This window comes from Rhipicephalus sanguineus, chromosome 2 (assembly GCF_013339695.2).
Source record: "Rhipicephalus sanguineus isolate Rsan-2018 chromosome 2, BIME_Rsan_1.4, whole genome shotgun sequence".
Taxonomy (NCBI): domain Eukaryota; kingdom Metazoa; phylum Arthropoda; class Arachnida; order Ixodida; family Ixodidae; genus Rhipicephalus; species Rhipicephalus sanguineus.
In genome coordinates, this window is record NC_051177.1 from 140,815,069 (window position 1) to 140,836,252 (window position 21,184).

Consider the following 21,184-nt stretch of genomic DNA (forward strand, 5'->3'; position numbering starts at 1 on the left):
AAACCTGCGTTGGAAACTGTACTTGCACGTTAAAAACATTTCGGCGAGCAGGGCAACGAACGACACCAAAAATATGCGACGCTTGCACTTTGGCGCAAGGCTGGAACCATCAGCGGAGCTAGTGTTCGACCTAGCTAAGTTTTCCTAGTACAGTGCCAAGCTTTTGCTGAACGGCTAATTTTTTAGAGTAGTACTAAGTATGCCTAGACTTGGCTAGACTTGGCTACACATGTCACGTGACTACCTGTTACGTGATGTTGTGATTTTAGTCACGTGACTAGCTATCACGCGATGTTGCCTGATTTTCGTCGCGTGAAAAAATGTTACGTGATTTTTAGTCACGAGCCTAGACGTTTCGGGGCGTTGCGGGATTTTTATTCACGCGAGTAGTTACAGGAAGTTACATGATTCTAGCCACGTGGCTAATTACGTGACTTTAGTCACGTGACTAGACATCACTTGATTTTTTGTCACGTGACTAGTTATTACGGGTTGCTTCGCACTAGTGGTGCCAAGCCTGAAGGAAGTGCGGAGCTAGGCGGCCTTCTATGTTTCTCTTTGTTTTTGTGTTTCTTCCTTCCTCTCTTTCTTTCTTTTTCTTTAATTAATCTGTCTGTTTTGTCCATGTTTATCTATATGTTTTCTTTCCTTATCGATTTCTATCTCACTTTCTCTGCGTATCTCTTAGTTTCTCTTTGTATTTTTCCCTTTCTTCCTTTCTATTTTTCTCTTTCTATGCCATGCTTTACTCCCTCCTCTCCTCATTGACCTCCTCCTCACCCTCACTTCCCTTTCTTGCCACCTTGCTGCACTGTACTATACTAGTCTATGCTATGTTCTACTAGCGTGCCTGGATAGCCGGGTGGCTAGGACGCTCGCCTTCGGATGGTGGATACGCGGGTTCAAATCCCGCTGCCTCATCAGAAATTTTGTTCGCCATGATTTTCGCTTTATTTATTTCTTTCTGTCTCTGGATCTGTCGCTTTCTCTCTTTCTCGCTTTCTCTGTACTCGTTCTCACCTGTCACACATCAGGGTTATTACATGCCACGCCGGAGAAATCGGCGCACGTGTTTTGGGAGCAAAGCAAAAGTTGAAACGGATGAAGCGAGCGCGTTTCGGTTCATGATGATGATAATGATTACTGTTCGCACTACCCGGCGTAACGAAAAGCTTAAAGGGGCCCTGCAACACTTTTTCAAGTAGCCATGGAATGACTTCACTAAAGGAACTTATTGCCTAACGAATCGAACGCCGAAAAATTTTTAGAATCCGTCAAGTACGAGCGGAGTTAGAAAGATTTCTCATACACTCTAATTGCTTCCTCTCTTCTCTCGCCCCTAGAAAGCGCTGGAAGCTAAGCAGGGGGGGGGGGGGTGTCGGCACGGGGGAAGAAGGTACGTCACGCGCTCCTCCTGACCTTGAGCACATTTTATGTTTTTTTTCTTCAAACGCGTGGCGCACTGCGGTCGCGGGTGCGCGCGTGCGCGGGCGAGTGGCGGCCTCTTGCGGCGGCCGCAGTAACTACCGAGCGTGCCATGTTCAAATCAGCCAATGGCGTGGAACCTGCCTGTGGCGGCGCAGGCATCATTTTTTGTAGAGAGAAGAGGAAGCGCTTTTTAGCTTGCTTTACGAAATTATTGTAAATCCCAGGCAGCGTGCTGCGCTATAATGTTTGGCTCGCGTGTTTTCGAGAGCCTCCACTACCGATCGGCAGCGTTTTCTGACCATGCTGAAAAAGTGTTGCAGGGCCCCTCTAAAGAGCTCTGCTTTAAAAAGAATTGCACGCAGAATCTCCCGCAGGAGTTCTTTCTGTGATGCGCATAGGCGTGCTTGCCGGGGAAAAGGTGGGCCAAGCTTGGGCTGCGCTCACCCACCCGCTGTCAATATTGCGGCGCTCGGCGCCTCCACTTTCGAGAGCAGAAACCGTCCGCAGCGCACTCGCGAACCAACGATTGATGTCTGTTTTAACGCGATAACGTTGAAGAGCTCGTTTCACAAAAATCCCGGTGTCGGCGTCAGCGTCAACGTCGGTGCCGGCGTCGTTGGTTGTGAGCGAAAAATCAGCGTTTTTCGTGAGCAAAAACTTTAGAAAAATGCAAATAAAATAAATAATAAAAATCTTTGGTACAAGTGCGAATTGAACCCAGGCCTGCGTAGCCGTTGCGTAGCAACGACGCGTTCTAGCACAGAGCCACGCCATGGCTAGAAAATTTGTCCGAAAAAAAAAAACACTATATAAATGTCGTGTAGTGGGAGGAGTCTCCTTAACGCATGAAATATTGCGTGGCAAAAACGTAGAATCGCGCCAGGCGTCAGAACATGTGAACTGCGCAACGAGTGGGCGTTTTAAAGGCTCGCCCATTACAAAGCGTTCAGACATATTTAATCATCGATCATCACCAGAAGAATACATCAACAAAGTGAGCAACGGCGTCGATTCACGTGTGGCATTACGGCCGCGTAGTGGGCCCTTCGCTGATTCCAGAAACATTTTCTGAGGAGGCCAATTAAGGGCTCTCCTAACTGCAGAAAATTATTTAGTTTTCTTGCCTAAAAATTATGGTGGTGCCAAGCCTAAAGGAAGAGCGCAGCTGAGCGGGCTTCCCTTGTTTCTTTTTATTTTTCTCCTCCCTTTATGTTCTCTTTCCTTCCCTTTTTAACACGAAAGTGTTTCATGCCGGGGTCCACCACGGCTCCTCTGACGTATTTCCGTCACGGATATGACGTTGTAAACTATAAAGACTAACAGATGGCAAAGAAAAAATTGGGGGGCCCTTAAGCTTCGCCTGTTAGAGTTCAACGCGATAACGAAATACGGCCCCCAGTGCGCACTTCAACCACTAAGTGCATACTTATTAATGTGTGTTGTTACACACACACGCACACAGACACACACGCGCGCGCGTTATGTATCTATAGTAATGGTACAGGCACTGGTACAGGTTTTCGGTCTAAAACACTTCCCTGTGTTAGAGTCGAGATATATTTCTCATAATGCCTCATAGATGGCAGCACATTATTTAATGTTTGCTGTTTGCTTGATCAACGCCTCCGCTAGAAAGGAGCATGGCCTCCAAGATGGCGGGAACGCCGCGCACCCGCCATCTCTGAGGCCATAGAAGGCGTTGGCTTGATATATGCTTTCCGCCAGATGGACATAGTTGTCCATTTTTGGAGCTCTTTGAAAGTTCGTGTGTGTTTTTAGCGGCGATGGCTGCACTATCCCGGCTTTTTTCGAAGCATAGCGTCGCGAAAAAAACGTAGTCTGATGGCCTCGCCATTGCGCCTACAAATCGCCGAATGGGCTCATTTTCGTCGTGACACCTGCCGAACAAAATGCGTGAAGGAGGCTCCTTCCACTACATGGCCTTTATGTACTGTTTTTCCCCGCAGCAGTTGCAAGTAACATTGTGGCCTTGTGGTAGGACACCTGCTTGCCAAGCAAACGGCCCGGGTTCAATCCTCAATGGGACCGAAGATTTTTATTATTTATTTTATTTGCATCTTTCTCGATTTTCGGTCACGGACGATTTTTCGTTCACAAGCGACGCCGACGGCGGCATTTCTGCTATGGCGTTAAAAACTGGAAGAAAAAAAACAGCATATCCACGGAGTGAATGATGATGAGTGGGCGAAGCTGCGGAGGTTCATCGGTAAACCGTGAATCTTCCGTGAATTCTGCCCAGTACATCATCACCGACGTGAGATCGGGCGCGTTTATACTAAAGGTTCGATGAGTTATGACGACTTGCAGCTCACTTTAATTTTACATGTACGCTGTGAATTTTCATTGTTTAGAGAACCATTGCTTTAGAAAACACCTTGCGTCTTTCGTTAAGCAGCTGGCGTCTTTTTCGTTTTGCTTTAGAAACATCTGGCGTTCTTTCGTTTTGTTTTTACAAAACATCTGGCGTCTTTCGTTGGTTTATTTCATCAATCAACGGCGTTTTGAACAAAATTTTTATTGTTTAATCACGCACAGGAGAAATCTCACCAGGCACTACCTTGGAGGTAAACAATGGCTGCTAATGGGAATGAGAGACAGAAGAAGTCGGCTTTTAGCTAACACTTACACTTCTACAGAGACAGAAGAATTCGGCTTTTAGTTAACGCGCACGCTGCGAATTTTTTATTGTTCAACAACGCACAGGAGAAATCTCCCACCGGCACCACCTTGGAGGTCAAAGGGTAAGACTTGTTACTCACTACTACGAGCACGACGAGGGACGAACGGGTGCCGCCTTAAGGAGCTTCGCCCCTAAAAAGTTCTGTCACCGGGAGTCGAACTCAACCCCCGTCGATCCGCAGCTCGCGGCGCGAAACGATTCGGCCACAGGCTGCACGTTGCTTGCCATGCTAACGGCGAGCTATTTATACACACCATTTGCGGGTGGCGGTACACAGAGATAGGTGGTGCATCAGCGTGTTTTCGTTATTAGTAGTGAGATGGCGTGAAGGGCTCGAAGAGCGCGCTTTAAAAGTCGTCGCCCCACGCGGATGAGCGCGCGCCTCTACAGGGCGTAGTGCCTCGCACGCGCGCTTATCTCGTGATGGCGGTGGTGTGCACGTCTTGTGCTCTCACCGCAAGTGTGCGTTGAGAGCACGAAGGTCACCTCGCTCACTGCAGCGGCCGAAAGGAGCGCGGTGCTCACACAGAAATAAGTTACAACTGTGACAGTTAGTTCGCGCTCATCCTGTGTACGTTCCGTGCGTCCTTTCTGCTTGAGCAGTGCGTTGCAAGTTTCGAGCTGCTTGTCGTTCTTAGCGTGACATTACAATTTCTTGCTGTAGCATTCACTCGTTCGCGCTTGGAGCGAAGGAATGCACAACAAACGCTCAACTACGTCTGTGAAGACACGTTTTGTTTTCGTGTTATACCGATTCCTATGACAGAATGATCAGCCATGTTTTTTTTCTATGTTTCTTGCATGTCTTTTCTTGTATCTCTTTCTGTTTATTTCTTTCTCACTCTATTTCTTCCTCCTTCTCGCTCTTTATATATTTCTTTTTCATTTTCCCCCTCTCTTTCTCGCTCTATTTGTGGCTTCCTCTTTCTTTCTATCTCTTTATCTCTCTTTGTTTCTTTCTCTCTGTGTCTTTCTTTCTCTCTCTTTCTCTTACTTTGTATGTTTTTCTGTATTTTTGTCTTCTTAAGTCTTTATTCTTTTTTTTTCTCAACTTCTCTCTTTAAGTCTTGCTTCTTTCTCTTTCTCTCTCTCTCTCTTGCTGTCTGTTTTTTCCATCTCTTTCTTGTGTCTGTTTCTTTCCATCTCTTTCGCTCTCTGTGTATTTCTTTTTTTTTGTCATTCTACTTTTGCTCTTTCTTTTATCTCTCTCTCTCTATTTCTCTCTTTCGCTTTCTTTCTATCTTTTTCTTTCGCTCTCTCTCTCTCTCTCTCTCTCAGTGTATTAGTTCTCTCGCCCATCCGAGTTATTGCATCCTTCGCCGGACAAACCGGCGCATCGGGAGAGCGCACTCAGGGCGCACAGGTTTGGGGAGCGAAGCAGAAGACGAAGAAGAGGATAAAGAGAGCGAGCGCCGCCCGAGTTATTGCGTTGCACGCGCTAGAGAGGTAGAGGCCATTCATGAGGACGGTAGTTTTCTCTAACGAGTAACGGCATAACAAAAAGCATAATAGCTGCGCTGTAAACTTTTTTTTTAAGGGGCGGATGCCACTTGACGGCAGGCAAATCTTCTGTAATCTAATTGTGAGCGTAGATGCGAGATATCGCGCGCTGCTTCCTTCGATTGCACACATATGAGCGCTGTGCTACCGTAGCTGTGCTTGCATGCATTCGTCGGTTTCCCGGCCTAAACTCAAATTATGTTACGGAATAATGATGATGGTTACCACTATGTGAACGGAGTGAGCACTGGCTCAAGTGCGAAACGAGAATCCGAATAACAGTAGTGCGAAATCTGTCGTTCAGTTGGGGCATCACGACCACACCCTCGCGCGCACGTCACTCAAGGTGTCGCTTGGATTAGTCTCTTCTGTCCGCTGCGCATGACAAGCAACAAAACAAGAGAATTCAGAACGCTCCCACTTCAGCGAACATGGAAGCCAGTGATGCCAGTGGCTGCGGCTGCACGTTCTGCGGCAGCGGCTTCGCGCCAATTCGCGCTCCTTCAATCCCTGCTCTTCAGGGGCGTAGCCAAGGGGGGGGGGGGATTGGGGGGGTTCAAACCCCCCCCGAAATTTTTCAGTTTTGCTTGCGTATATAGGCACGCACACATACAAACGCACGCACGAACATACATAAAGTATGGTTGAACCCCCCCCCCCCCCGAAAAAAATTTCTGGCTACGCCCCTGCTGCTCTTGTTCTTCCTAGCGAACGACACGCGTCCGTCCCGTAGCGAATCCAAAGGGCCACAACCGATAACAGCGCTAGCACGATCTCTAGGTCACGACACAAAATGGCACAACGACTGGTGAGAAGTGCTGCCGCCGAGTATCTCGACACTTGTGAAATATATGTTGGCTGTAGAGAAAAAATTACACCATCTCCCTCTAAAGGGAACCATGTGTGGATGCGAAGCAGCAGGGAGACGGTTAGCTTGAGCGGGATATGGTGTAATTTTTTTTCTTGCGTTCTCTAGCCTGTGCCTTCCTCTGGCGTAGAATCAGCACTGTCTTCCAGTCTCCATCCAGCTCCCGCTGCGTGGAACTGCCGGCGTCCGAGGTATTCGACTCCCGCAAAGTCGCAAGATCATGTGTGTCTGCCTCTCTGCAGTCCATGCCATTGGTGTCGTCGTCGTGGGATTCTTCACCGAGAAAAGGAGAGCACGAGCGCCCCGCGTCTAGAGCAACAGAAGCAGAGGCGGCCGTCGGCCACTCGTGCCACGTCAAGACGCCGGAGGCGTCGCTGCCGCCTACTCGTCGCAGGAAAGAATGAGGCACGCGACAGGGGGAGTGGAAAGGGGGAGTGGAGAGGAGGCATGTGGAGAGGAGATGTGTGGAGAGGGCTTGCGCATGCGCAGTAAGGGTGGTCACGCCGCACACCACCACCACCAGATTGAACTCCGCCATAAGATGCTTCGTATCTAAAGAGAAGGCGCTTATTTCTGCAACCCATGTGGGCGCACGGCGCCGCGTCTTGGGGAAGGGGAAGAGAGAGAGTAAAGATGATAGAGGGGTTAAAGATGTCGTCGAGGCTCGTCCACGATGGCAGAAGGAGGCCGGCAGCAGCAGCAGGCGGGGCGGGGCCACCGTCCTGCAACAGTGGACCGGCTACATCTGGACCGCAGCCAGACAGCATACCAAGGGCCGCTGCGGTTCACCGTCCTGCGGCCGCTGCGGCGATCCTGATAAAATCGAGGACCTCCTCTGTACCTGCCCAGGACTGACACAGGAACGCTCGAGAATCACCACGGCTTACAGGAAGAAGGGCCTTCCTGCTGCCACCTTACAAGTCTTCCCGTTCCCGTCCCGTCCCGTCCCCTTCTGCCAGTGCTCCGGAGCCTGGTGGAGTTCGTAAACTAGACGGAAATTGCTGTCTACCGCTGAGCGAGGGTTCCTCTCCCACACTATGGTGAGGGGGAAGTGTGACGGGCGCTGTATCCCCGCCGTGGGAGAGGGATGCGCGGAACGCAATGAAAGTTCTGGCCGCCGCAAGGGGCGCTGGTGTAGTAGTAGGTGCTCGCGCTCGCCGCGCTTCCTTTGGATCGTCTGGGCTCGTTCGTTCTCTCTGTGCTGCGCCGTCACCATGTTCAGATGCCTCGCCTTCGCTGTCGTCGTTTTTTTACCCGCCGCTGTACCCATGTGTTTTGCGAACCATGCCGTCAAATCGCCAAGTACTACATGCTTCGTCCCTGGCTGTAAAGGCGGGTATAGATCATGCTCAGAGAAGCTTTCGGTCTTTAAAGCCCCGAAGGATCTCTCGAGGCGAGAGCAATGAGGTCGAAATATTCAGCGGACTGACAAAGAGCTGACGAGGGACAGCGTTGTTTGCGATCGGCACTTCGACGTGAGTGTCATCGAAAGCACATACCAACACATTATAAACGGTGAGGTTGTTGAGATACCCCGCGTTTGTCAGAAGACGCTGCGCCTACGGTGTTTCCGGACGCACCGAAGTACTTTACCAAAAAAAAAAAGAAAAGCAGACAGGAGTGTCCAAAGGGAGCGCCAAAAACTTGAAGTTGAGGAGGGTCAAGTAATTTGACCTCTTAACATGATAGGGAAGTATGTGATAACAAATGTCTGACATAATTATGGGATGACAAATGTGTGATAAATAAACATGTTTTACCATTTCCCTTGCGTGTATTTAGTACGCATCTAAAGGCGTAAGTTAACAGAAATCATTGATCCTTGCATAGATATATCGCTAAAATAATAAAATAATATGTTCAGTCTCAAAGAGCCTCCAGCTGCAGCATTCCGATCTCCACTTCAATTTTTTCAAGGAAAAGGAGCCGGAAAGTGTAAACGCTTTGAACATTTCGCGCTCAAGAGAACCCCATACAATACAGAGGAAATGAAGGGGGGGAAGTGGGTGCGGAAAAAAAAAAACACGAACAGTTTACACTTCACCAAGGGGAAAAAACACTTTAAAGTCAGCTGAGCTATGCAGCCGAGCAAGTGGTTTAGTTCAACTGAAGCAGACTATAAATATGGTAAAAGAAGCGCAAAAGGAACACGATAATAAGAACGACACAGGACCAGCGCTGAACAGTTCAGCGCCTATCCTGTGTCGTTCTTCTCGTGTTGCCATCTTTTTGCGCTGCTTTCACCATGAAAATCAACCAACTAGCCCAGTTTTTGCACACTGTTGCAGATTAAACATGTCAAAGCAAACCGATATTAAGAAACATTTAAATATGAAAACGTGGAGGCACGCCAGTTCCGTCTGATTTAAAAGCATTCTTGGTTTTCTTTTTTTCCCTCTTGCTTAACACCGCTAAGAACTTGCAACACATGCTTCTTAGCGAAACAAACACGTAGCGCCTTTAACAGCACGGGCGCGGGGTATAAGCGATTATTAGAAACAAGTGAAACTAACGTCTAGCAGCCATACGCAAAGCAGTCAAATGCCGCCGCAAGCACCTACGGCGCAGGTAGCGCCACCTGGTGTGACCGCCATCTTTCATTGGGAATTCGTACAGCCCTCCGCTCTCGCCCGTCACACTTCCCCCTCTAGCCACCATACCCACACTTGTGAAAAAGGCCTGTGCGGTGGCTAGGAAACAGACACCTGTGGCGAGGGGGCGATGCGCAAGGGGTGAGGGGCGCCAAAGATTGTTGTTCTAAGCATCTGTTGTCTACGGACGCAATCGGCCAGAACTTAGCCATACACGGCTTCGCTGTAAAAAAACCACCTCGAAATCATTTCTCTCGCGGTCTCGGTTCGGGATTCGCTGCCATTGCCGGCTCGTCTCGCGTGTGACCACGTCTTTACTTTACTGTTAACCACTCTCTCGCTCGCTCTCTAGCTCTCGGAAATAGCGGACCCTCGAGGACCGCGCAGTGCGCGCAACGAGTTTCCAGATACGCTAACGAGCGGATTTCTATTTTGGAGTCGTAAATTGCAGAAATGAAGAACGCGTGCTAGTTGGCAAAGATTAATCATAAACTTGGAAGCGCAAACAAGCCTGCTCTTCCGTGTCTCGTTTGTTTGCGCTTCCAAGTTTACAATGAATCTATTCGGATTGCTATACTACATAGCTGACATCAACGTCGTGAGTTAGAAGCAGTTTCATGAGCTAGTAAATAGTGTAAACGCATCTGTGGAGCGGCGCAATGCATTACTCAATGTTGTGGCTCAGTCGGCAGTCAAACAGTGTCAATACTTCTCGTATACGAAAACAAGACGGTGGATTCGGTGCACGCTATTAACAGCATTAGGGCACGCAAGATGAATTCGTGATGTACTAGAGTTTGAGGTGTTAGCTCCCAGTCTTATCGCGCGCATTGTTGAGGCATCTTTAAGCTCTCGAGCTAAGTCCACTGCGGAGGTGCTCTCGTTGGGTCAAAAGAGAAAATATAAGGCGATTTTTATTAATAGTTATTGCTAGAGTGTTGCGAGCACAGCGAGCGCCTATAATGAAAAAAGAAATGGCGATTTCCTTTATTCAAACATATTACTATAAAAACGCACTAACAGAAATAACGTGGCAGCCATCACAGCAGGAGGTAATCAACTGCAGAATGTAGCATCCGAGAGCAGATTTCGACGACGGTAGCTGGGATCGTTACCACGTACGGTTCCACCAAAATTTGTTTAACGTTTAGCTCATGACTGGTCGTTAAATGCACAAAGCTCCGTTTCCTAGCTCGAGCCTCTGCTGCACGCTCAATGATGTGCTGCCTCCGCGACAACGTACATTATGTTCATCGCAACACATAGCAACTGGGCAAATTTCGGCGAAGCGGAAATGTGTTCGAAGCCCGAAGCACTCATGGCTACGCCGACCACTGCTTCCGTCTGCTGGATCAAATGCATTTGCGTAAATACTCGACGCCATATTGGCTCTACTCCACTACTCGCACTAACCTGAAGGATGACATGAGCTTGTTGAATATCCCTTCCGTAATCCCGCCTTCCTTCAGTGTCTTTTGAACGCATACAGCGTATTATTAACGTGATAGCGTTAGAAAGCTCTTTTCGAAGAAATTCCGGCATCGGCGTCGTTGGCTGTGAGCAAGAAATCAGCGTTGACCGTGAGCAAAAATTCGAGATAGATCAAATAAGGAAAATTATACAAATCTTTTTATCCGAGTGAGAATCTTACCCAGGACTTTTACGTGGCAAGCAGGTGTTCTACCACAGAGTCACGCCCATGCTCGAAGTTGCTTCGAAAAAAAAAAAAACTATATGAATCTCATGTAGCGCGAGGAGTGTCCTTAACGCATGTAATATTGCGTGGCAGAAGCGTAACATCACACCAGGCGTCAAAACATGCGAATTGCGCAAGGAGTGATTGGTTTAAAGGCACACCAATTACAAAGCACACAAGCATAATTATTCATCATTACCAGCAACGACATCAACAACGTGTGCGGCTGCGCACGTGCGCATGTTGCCTTCGGACGCGCAGTGGGTAGTTCGTCAATTCGCAAAAGGAATTATATGTCGTAGTAGGCACTTAGCAAATGTACTTGCAGTAGGCATGTTATAATACTTTGAAACGGCCAATGTTACGCGCACAGGCTTTCCTTTCCTTCCGGCATGATTGAGGTGTCCACCGATAAGCGAAGCAAGGCTAGTGATTGATACCCCTGCCACACGGGCACCCGCGAACTCCGTTTAACTCCCTCGTCTTTAAGTGAACGGCGATGCGGTCCGTGTCACACAATCTCCCTTACACCAAAGAAGTTAAACGGAGCGTTTCGCTAAGGGAGTTCGGCGATTAATTTGTTGTTACGAAAAAAAATTGCGAATACAAAAGAGCCGCAGTCAACCCTACAGTGAATTTCGTCAATATTAAAAGTTATTTCCTTCCATAATTCATTCATAACGTGCGTTTAAGGGAAAAAATTTCACCACCTCCCAGTAAAGGGAATCATGTGGGGATGTGAAGGAGCGCATGGGTCGACTTAAAGGTCCTTTGATCACGGGCACCTTGCCCGTTGTTAACGCGTCCTTGCATGTGGAGCACACCATGAATTCACTGTAGTTTCTGTTGCTGTTACTCGTCCCGAACACTTGTTGGAGCACGCCACGCGGGTTCATCGCGCGTCTGCAGAATCTCGTTCCCCGACGCCATCACGTGATTGCTGAGAGAATGTAAGGGGGAGAGGCCACAGCGTCTTACCCAGGCCCTTACACAGGCCCGAACGCGCTAACGGGTGCCAGCACACGCGGTTTTGTCTGCGTTACGCCACGCTAGGAAAGCATAAGGCAGCCCGGGCCCCTAAAGTGTTCTGCACGTATCATCATCAAGGCGGTCGAAGAACAAGACGAAGAAGACTTCTCCTTGGCGCGAGTGCGCGCTCTGCACGTATCATCATCAAGGTGGTCGAAGAACTAAACGAAGAAGACTTCTCCTTGGCGCGAGCGCGCGCTCAATATGTTACAGATGGCTATGGTATGTTCTCGAAAGCGGACGGTCGCCAATGGAACTACGGACAAAGTCCAGCGCAAAAGCAGCTTCGCATTTAAGAAATGAGCGTGGGAGTGTACATACTCTCCGCACCATGCCTTGCGAAAAACCATCGTACCGCCATTTTGAATAAGTCCCTCCGAGTCCGTGTGCACCGTTGTGTTTACGTCCGCAGGGGTGCGCAGGGTTTCCCATCAGGGGGGGGGGGAATCTTCATCGCAGCGCCCCCCCCCCCCTACTAAGTCAATGTACGAGGCAGATTTTGCGTCCTTCCCCCCCCTCTTAGGTGACTGGTGGGGTCAATGTGTGGGGCAGATTTTGCGCCGCCCTCTTAGGTGATTAGGGGGGGGGCGGTCGCCCCACTTGCCCCCCCCCCCCTGTGCGCACGCCTATATTTACGTCTGTGCATCTCGTTCCGTTCTTATTGCGGCGCAGTGTATCCTGCTTCAACATTGCCAAAAGTCATATCAATGAGTGACGCGGTTTCTTCTTTCTTCGTCCACCCCGGCAGTCGAACCGGCAGCACAAGCGGACAGTCGTGGGCCCCATCCGCAGCAAGGATTTCGTGGACTGAAAGTGATACCTGTGCTCATCTATTATTGGAAAGGACAACGTGATCCAGGTGGTAGCGCAACTTCAAAGAAATCGATGACAACTTGCAGCGTGTTTTCCAAACGGCACACGTAGAGAAAACGGGAACCAAAGCAATCACAGTGTCAGTGTCGCCAGCACTCCTGGTACCAACATTACTGCCTACATGCTCACAACTACACGTTTGTGTGTTAAAAGCCAAAACTATTTTTTGTTTAACAGCGGAGTTGTTTAAGCCGGCCCTAAAAACTTTGGTGTCCGCAGAAAACCACAGGTGGGTATGCGCCACAGGGAACTTTGCAAGCCCCACTACCGAGTACAGCAGGTGCGAGCGTTAAACGAAAACTCTGCTCGGCGGAGTGGAGCACGAGAAGCACGTGGAAGAGAGAGAGAGAAAGAAAGAAAGAAAGGGATAGAAAGAAAATGAATGATAGAGAGAAATAAAAGGAATAAAGACATAAAAAGACAAAAAGAGAAAGAAAGAAAGAAAGAAAGAAAGAAAGAAGAAAGAAAGAAACAGACACGAAAAAGAGACCGAAAAAACAGAGAGCAAGACAGAAAGAGAAATAAAGGGAAACAAAGAAAGAGAGAGAAAGGAGCAGAGAGGAAGAGACAGAACGAAAGGGAAGAAAAAAAAGTAAAGATAGCAAGAGCGAGAAAGAGAAAGAAAGCAATAGAAAGCAACAGGCGCAAAAAAAAACCAGAAAAAAGAAATAGAGAGAAAGAGAAGAAAGATAAACAAGGAAGGCCTCCCGGCTCTGCACTTCCTTCAGGCTTGGTACCACTAGGAACATATTTATTTTAAATTTCGATTTCGACAATTATTATTTATATAATCGTACGTACGGTTGAGAATGTTGTCAGCGTGATTATAAGATAACTCTTGCATTTATCGTGCATGTATACGGAGGCGCAGCAGCGCCTAATGGGCCCCTTGCGGCTTCTTTCCAAAGCTCGTAAAACTGCTGTGTGACATGGCCGCAACTCCATCTCCGTCGAACTCCCTAATGGAATTTTACATAACGGAGTTCGGTGGTGGTCGTGTGATAGGGTATTAAAAGTCGATGAGAACGGGGCCCAATTACGCTATCGCGTTCTGCCCTTGATGTCGAAGCTCAAGCGCCCTCCAAGGTTTTTGCGATGGTTTTCCTTGCAACATAGCTCCCTGCAACATAGATGCGGCGCCGGCGCAAAGAGACAATAGGCAGTTTTATTTGAGCGCCTGCAACAGCTCTGCGGTCGCAGCCTGTCATTGCGAATGGCGGGCAGCCTGCGTCCGCCGAGCTGTCGCGGACGCCGAACTAAAACGTTTTTGTAGCGTTAGCTACACTGGCTTGGCCTAGCCAGTATCGCGTGGATCCTCATGAGCCGTGCTGCGCATGCGCGAGGATCAGTGATGTCACGCACCGGAGCCGGTAGCTCCCGCGCACTCCGCCGCCGCCGGGCGCGACTCGCCGCCGCCGGTCTGCGCTTTCCAGAGGAGTGACGTCGTAGTCTTGGCAGACGTATTAGCGCCGGCGCGCGCGCAGCTATTCGCCTTCGCTGGGCAGTCGCCGTCTGACACTGCGCTGCAGCCACTTGATAGCGTCTCCGACTGGCGTTTGTCAGTGTCGTATAGCCATGGAGAAGGAGAGCGCAAATGCTGCTCAACGGCGAAGAGCGAAAGCTTACCTCATCGGATCCCGAAGTAGTTGCCTGGCAAAAAAAAATATACATGTGCCACATAATACGTATACCGTGTGTGTGTCATTGGAGCAAAAGAAAGCATGATAATCAAGCTAATCCTAGACAATCAGGAAAGCTAAGAATAATTAGCTGAACCTTTGCTAACGCTACGTTATCCTGGCATAGCCGAGCTAAGCCACTGCAACATTTTTTTTTTTTGCGGCGCGCGCGGCAGAAAATAACAAAAAACAAAAGGCGCGCATTGCACAAAAAACAAGGCGCGCGGCGCACTAAACAGTCTCAAAACCTGCATAGTCGTTTGCGTCCCATTTCAAAGGAGCTTCGCTCATCGGTTGTATTTGTACACGGAACAACTGCTGATTTTTTTTCCTGACTGATTTCTTGCTGCCCAGTTGTCTTTCCTACTTCCGCAGTCTTTCCTTTGTTATAATTAGGGATCTCGCGTTTCATGTCCCTATTTTTAGTGGCTATTCACACTAACAACCGGCAAAAATTTGTTCCAAAATAAGAGCATCTCTGGGAAATTCCGAGCAGTAACTTTTCAGTTCCATACTTGCAAACGAAAAAAAAATGACTCATAATGTTCGCACGTGTTACCTTTCGACGCAACTAAAGCTTGTCTACCATCTATATGGCAGTGAAAACATTGCTTCTTCGCAGCATCTGTTGGTTGGCGCACGATGCAAAGTACTGAGGTGCCTAGATAAACATGCGATCGGTGTTGTATACACACCTTGCGCTGTTCTGTAGGAAATGATATGTCGAAAAAAATGAACGCTGCGTTGGTGATCGTGCATGAGAGCTTCAGCTTTCTGTAAAACAGCAACAGTATTTCGAACTTTCCGACGCACTGTCAAATATATGAGTGATCCGCATCTTCATGGGATGTACATTCCGAACAGAAAAAGATTCCGCGGCCTGAGAGCTAGCGGAAGCGTTTTATATCGCCTCGAAAAAATTATTGCTCAAGATATGTATCAATTTCGTTTTGTGGCAGCAAGAAAAGGTTTTGCCTCTGTGGGTAGCAGTGGTGCTACCGCTGTGGGTAGCAGTGGTCACAACGGCATCAGTTATAGTGAATGTGTGCCGCCCATCTTTGGTGAGTGGCAATGTGCTTATATCAGTGACACTGACGAAAATTAATGGGCAGTTTGCTCACGTCCGTGGTCATTGTTTTTTCGTCCTTGTTCTTACTTCCGCACCCTTCAATATAAAATAATACTTCAGGCATGATGTTCCTGTTTGCATATACAGCGTTGAATGGAAATCCTGCAACGCAAATTACTTTAACGTCAACTTATACAATAATGTAAGATATGTTCACTCATTGCGAGTTAAACAGTGCTAAAAGTTGAATATTCCAAGACAAGCGTTTCCACCTGGGATGCGCTGACCACTGACGCACGCCAATCCGCCTATTTCTATTGCGTATGAAGCCGTTAAAGGGATACTAAAGGCAAATATTAAGTCGACGTTGATTGTTGAAATAGCGGTCCAGAAACCTGATAGTGCTACTTTTATGCCAAGGAAGTGCTTATTTTGAAATTAAATCACATTTTAGTGGTCCGCATCGCGTTAGAGCACATCAAATCCCCCGCCTGAAAGCGGTATTTCGCACGTCACTGTTGCCGTGTCCAACGTTGCCCGCCTTTACTGCGCGGCAGCGTGCACTGGTGGCGCGCACCATTCGGGCATCCGGCAACATCACATGCATGCGGTATTTTGTCGAACTTTCTGTCAAAGCGACTTTCACGAGCGTGCAAAACACACGCGGCAGCACGCGATACCGAAACTACCACTGAGACGCGACCGCCTGAGCGAAGCAGGGCGCCGGGCGAAGCGCAGTTCGGCGAAAACGGAACTTTTGAACCACGCGCGCTGTTCCCCATGGCAACGCCAAAAAGTTTCTTTTTTCCATGAATCAAACAGAAACCAACAAGCAGCATTTCATTGCGTGTCTTGATGCACGGAAGGTTTTTTTTTTTATTGTAGCTAGTTTGATTACTAGTGATTACTTGTATTCAGACTCTCCCACGTCATCGGGATCACTTGCAAAATGTCCCGCTCGTGGCGGTCATCGTGTGATACATTTAGCTTAATTTTTCGGTAAGTAGGGCACTGCTGTTGATAATACTGCCGTTTTAGACGTTGTCATACATGTTGAGCTTTCACTCTGACATAAATTGTTATTTGCCTTTAGTGTCCCTTTAAAATATGTCGGGATCCGAGGCGCGCCCGAAGCCTCTGCGCGGGCATTTTGCCGTTCTGCTAATCCCTTCCCTCTTCCGTGACGCAAGTGGCGCCATCTTTCGCCACGCGCCGGCAGTGGCGTAGCCAGGGGGAGGGGGCACACCGGGCCCGTGCCGCCCCCCCCCCCCCCCCGTTTTTTTTTTTGCCATGGCATACAGAGCCGAAAATGACACTCGACCACATCTGCCTGCCCGGCCCCCGCTTCAGATCAAGGCGGTGCCCCCCCCCCCCCCCGAAAAACATTTCTCCCTACGCCCCTGCGCGCCAGTTCTCGTGGTGGCGCTGCGCGCTGTCTCGGAGCCGCGAGATTCGGCGTCACTGAGGCACGTGCGCGCCGGGACGAACTCTCTCCCTACTCGGACGGCGCTTGGTAAGCACATGCTTCCTTCTGGTCCGAAGTCTCCTTTGGGAATCGCCAGACTGTAGACTGCCTGGGTGCTTCGGCATCCTCGGCGGGCGTGTTTACCTGAGTGTTAAGCTCCTGTTCCGTACGTTAAGCTAAAGAGCGGTGCCCAGTGCTCGTGCGTGGTCGTACCACGCCGAGCCGCACTAGCCGGAGGCCTACGGGTGCAGAAATTTGCCCTAGCTCTCGCGACCAGGCCCCGTGGTCATCGCGAGAGTGCGCAGCATAGCCGCGAGGGACCTTTTCCCGAGTGGCATGTCAAAGCTCGCCATTGCCAGTTGCGACGTGCTCGCGGTTCCCCCTTGTTGTACCGTCCGCGCGGGAAGCCTTTGCTCCCCCGTGTCCCGGGAACGGACGTTGTGCTGTGTGTTGGGGTGCCGCCAAAGGCAAATAAAGTGTTTGTGTGTGCTTTGTTATATCGAACACTGTGTTTTTGCCGCGCGGCGCTCATCGCCTTTGCTAGCTGAGCGCGCGCGGAGCGGTGCGCTACACGTGAGCAGGCGACGGTGACCGCGGCCCTGTAGCTGAACCCGCGGTGGTCTTCGACTCCGGTGAGTATCGAGGCTACCACAATGACAATCGATTAGTCAATAAGTTAATTTCATAATATAATCCGGGTGGCAGTTTATTTTATTCAGATATGTTGCGCAACAAGCTACCAGAACCACCAGTGTACGCTTTCGATGGTTTCTGGACAAAATTTGTAAGTGGTTTGCACATTCTGGCGTACCACACCTTTTCTGAAAACGGCGAGTGTTTATTTCCGACGCATTTTCGCAGCCTGACCACATTACCAGCCTGCTTGCAATTTTCGTATAGAACGTTCGAAAACTCAGAAAACAAGCTGTTGCAGTTGAGTTGCTTTTTTTACTTGTAGCCGGTGCACCTGCATGGAAACAGGTTTCTTGTGATTCTTGACAACTTAAGGCAACTTCACAAACATTATGAGCTATATTAAATTGTCCTGTAGCCGCTCGACAAACTCTTCATTAAAGCTTCGCCGAAGGATCAATCCACCCACCAAAGCACTTCTCTATGTCCCTGGCTACGGCAAGGCATAGCCTGTCATTTCCCCTCTTGGCAACAACCTGGACGCACAGGGGCAGGTTCTCTGCTGACCGCATTACTGGGCACACCGTGGCTGGGGCCTTGAACAAATTAAACAGAGTCACCGTGTCCGGCGAATCGAAGATCAGCAAGTCCTGATTACGAAACAGGGCGGCGCTCGTGGCCGCGGGTAGGACCAGGACTCCGTTGTCTCCCAGTGTCTCCTCAAACCGGTCGCGAGCATCTTCCAAGGAAGCGATGTACGCTTCACCCTCCTGCTCAGAACGGAACCGGAAAAGCGACGCCACTTTGCATGCGGCCAACGTTGCTAGAGTGTGCCGGCCAGCTCCCACCAGGAGGCGGAGCAGTTCGACGAAAGTGTTGAAGCCACCGGGCCTGTACATCTCGGCCAGTGGCTTGGGCTCCTTCACGGCGGCAACCTTGAACCACGTGAACACGGCGAATCGCATCTCCGGCATCTGCAGCGGATGCGGTTCGAGTCCGTGCGTCTCCTTGAGGTACTGAGTGACCTGTGTGACGTACAGAGATGATTAACGTTGAGAAGATGATATAACCAAATATAATGAGGACATTCGCTTCTGTGAGCAAAATTTATATTACTGGAAAGTATAGGTCGGCAAGAAATTGGAGCTCACTCAGACTCTCTCAAGAAATATACTTTTCACTCTGCCTTAGACTCACCGAAATTTTCCTCCACCGTATTCACTCAGACTCAACTCACCAACATACTACTTAGTCGGACTCACTCAGACTGACTCACGGCTTGACCTGAGTCTGAGTGAGCCTGAGTGAGTCGACTCATGAGTCCACTGGCGTAAAATTAGCTTTTTCGATCATAGTGCAAATGCTCTATAACGCCAATATCTCACATAATCGGTGCTCTACGATACGCCTTTTGATCTTGTAGCCTAAAAGATGAGTTATCAGTGGTTTCACTCCAGTCACGACATTTTTATCAAATACGTGACTCACAAAGATATTTCTATCAAGAACTTCCTGTGCAAGAGTTTGCGGGGTAGGTCATGTCACCCCCACCCCCCCAACTCACTCTTCTGATCAATAAGCATTGAGGTGGCGCATGAACGCTAGCGCGTTGAGATATGTGCGAATAGACTTGAGTATAAACGTAAGCTGATAAATAAAGCTGATAGTTATGCCGAAGATGAGTAGAGCGGACCATAGGTCGGCAATAAAAGGTGGAACTCACTCAGACTCACTCAAGAAATATATTTCGCCCTCGTACTCAGGCTCGCCAATATTTTCCTCAACCGCACTCGCTCGGACTCACTAAAATTTTTCTGTACTGGACTCACTCGGACTCAAGCTCACCAAAATATTACTCACCTGGACTCACTCAGACTCACGGTCCGATCTGAGTGAGTCGACTCATGAGTGAATTCGCCGATCTATGCTGGCAAGTGACCATGAGTAGCGTTGCTAACTGTTCAGCGAATACATCTACCGTATAGAAGGTTGTAAATCATGCGAGGGAAGGTTACATCGACATATACTACAATGCCGGCGGCCCGGGCATGCTTCGCGCATTTAAGCAGCGGATGTTCGACCTGCACATTTGCCATAACACCGTGGTTGCCGTTGCAATGAAATAAGGTAAATGGATCCATCGGTTATGAGGTAAATAACGTGGGGCCATACCTTAGAGGCATTTAGGCTGCATTTGGCTGTTTAGAGGCAGGGTAAGGGGCGATTAAGTTTTAGCAGTCGACGGCGATGTTTCGCAGACGAGAGGTGTTTCTGGTGTCCCACTCAACCGGGCCAGTATATTTCGACTACATGCAGCATGCATTACTCGTTAGCAACATGCTTTCAGACACTATTGAAGCGGCGCGCACTCCCCTAACCTCGCCGTACTTTTTGAAATGCACCGCACCAGCTTTACATCTCGGAACATTCAAATTTGCTCAGTTAGATATTTCTCGATACCATGAATGATTTCTCATGAATCGTTTAAAGAGTCCCTACAACACTTCTTGCGCATGGTCTGAAAACGCGGCCGACTGGTAGTCGAGGCTCCTGAGAACATGTGAGCCAAACATTATAGCGCAGCACGCGGCCTGGAATTTACAATTAATTTTCAGTCAGCTAGAAATTTCCCGCTCTTCTCTCGACAAATGGTGTCGTACTCAAAGATCACCGCGCCATAAACACAAAGACTATAGCGCCATTGGCTGATGTGCGCATCGTGAGCCGCATATTTACTGCGGCCACCGCGGGCTGCCGCGACGTGCCCGTGCTGCGCAAAACCCCTAGAGAGCTAACTTTCAAAAGACGCCAAATGTTTTGATCCAGCTGCCGCGCCCTGCGATAGGCCGGTTGGCGACACGTGACCTTTTCGCCTCCGCGTCCTGCCCAAAGGGCCCAGTGGCGGTAGCGCAGCGCCGGCGGGAGGTACGAATGTCCGTGTTTTCAAGCGTGGAGTTGGACCATTTTAGCAAGCAGAGGGTACTTCACGCACCTCTGTCGCATTGTTGTTGCAAACTAGAAGTGCCTATGCATCTGATGCTTTAGTGGACGCAGGAATTGTGTTTTTATTGAATGCTCGGAGCATGACGTGCTAGTATGCCGGGCTCGATCCTGTGCCTTCGGTTGCCTCACCACGCGGAGGACGTAAAACAGCTTTCTTTTTTTTCGTTCCTCGCGGTGAAAACAATACCCGATAAGTGGACGAGGGGACGACCGCCGCTGTAGCTCGGTTGGTAAGAGCATCGGGCGCCTAATCCGAAGGTCGCAGGTTCGGTCCCTGCCGGGGGCAAGTTGCCTTTTCGTCCACTTTACTTTCTTCACATCTATATCACAATTACTACCATACTCTTAAAACAGTTCAATTAACGTTCCCTATAGACGTCAGACTCTGGAGTTTCCAAGACGTGTGGCGCCACCTGTCGGAGAAGTATTGAGTAGTGCATAGACCGACTCCCTCGCACAGTTTGCTATGGGACCAGGTGCAAATAGCGAGTGCGAAACAACGTTTGAGCTTAATATCGCGTGTGTTTGCGCATTTGAATTGAATTGAATTGAATCTTTATTTTCATGTTTCATACTACATGAAGGATGGCGGGAGTAAAAGCTGCACTAAAGCAGCTTGACTAGCTCCCGCTACCTAAAAATGAATGGG

The 21,184-nt window shown here is 49.1% G+C and overlaps 1 protein-coding gene and 1 non-coding gene across 10 annotated transcripts in view; one reads left to right on the forward strand and one right to left on the reverse strand.

The window, feature by feature from the left end:
• Nucleotides 1–17,954: 17,954 nt before the first annotated feature.
• Nucleotides 17,955–21,184, reverse strand: part of LOC119383728 (fatty-acid amide hydrolase 2) — a 116,742-nt gene continuing 113,512 nt past the window's right edge. For 8 of the 9 annotated variants that reach the window (XM_049412652.1, XM_049412649.1, XM_049412645.1 and 5 more), the window contains one exon: nucleotides 17,955–18,557. In XM_049412652.1, the coding sequence (XP_049268609.1) occupies nucleotides 17,970–18,557 (588 nt within the window). In that variant the 3' untranslated portion in view covers nucleotides 17,955–17,969. The remainder of the gene's footprint in view (nucleotides 18,558–21,184) is intronic. The other variant, XM_049412643.1, reaches the window with a different exon arrangement.
• On the forward strand, nucleotides 20,748–20,821 carry Trnar-ccu (transfer RNA arginine (anticodon CCU)). Its single transcript has one exon. It is a non-coding gene; the product is annotated as a tRNA-Arg (tRNA).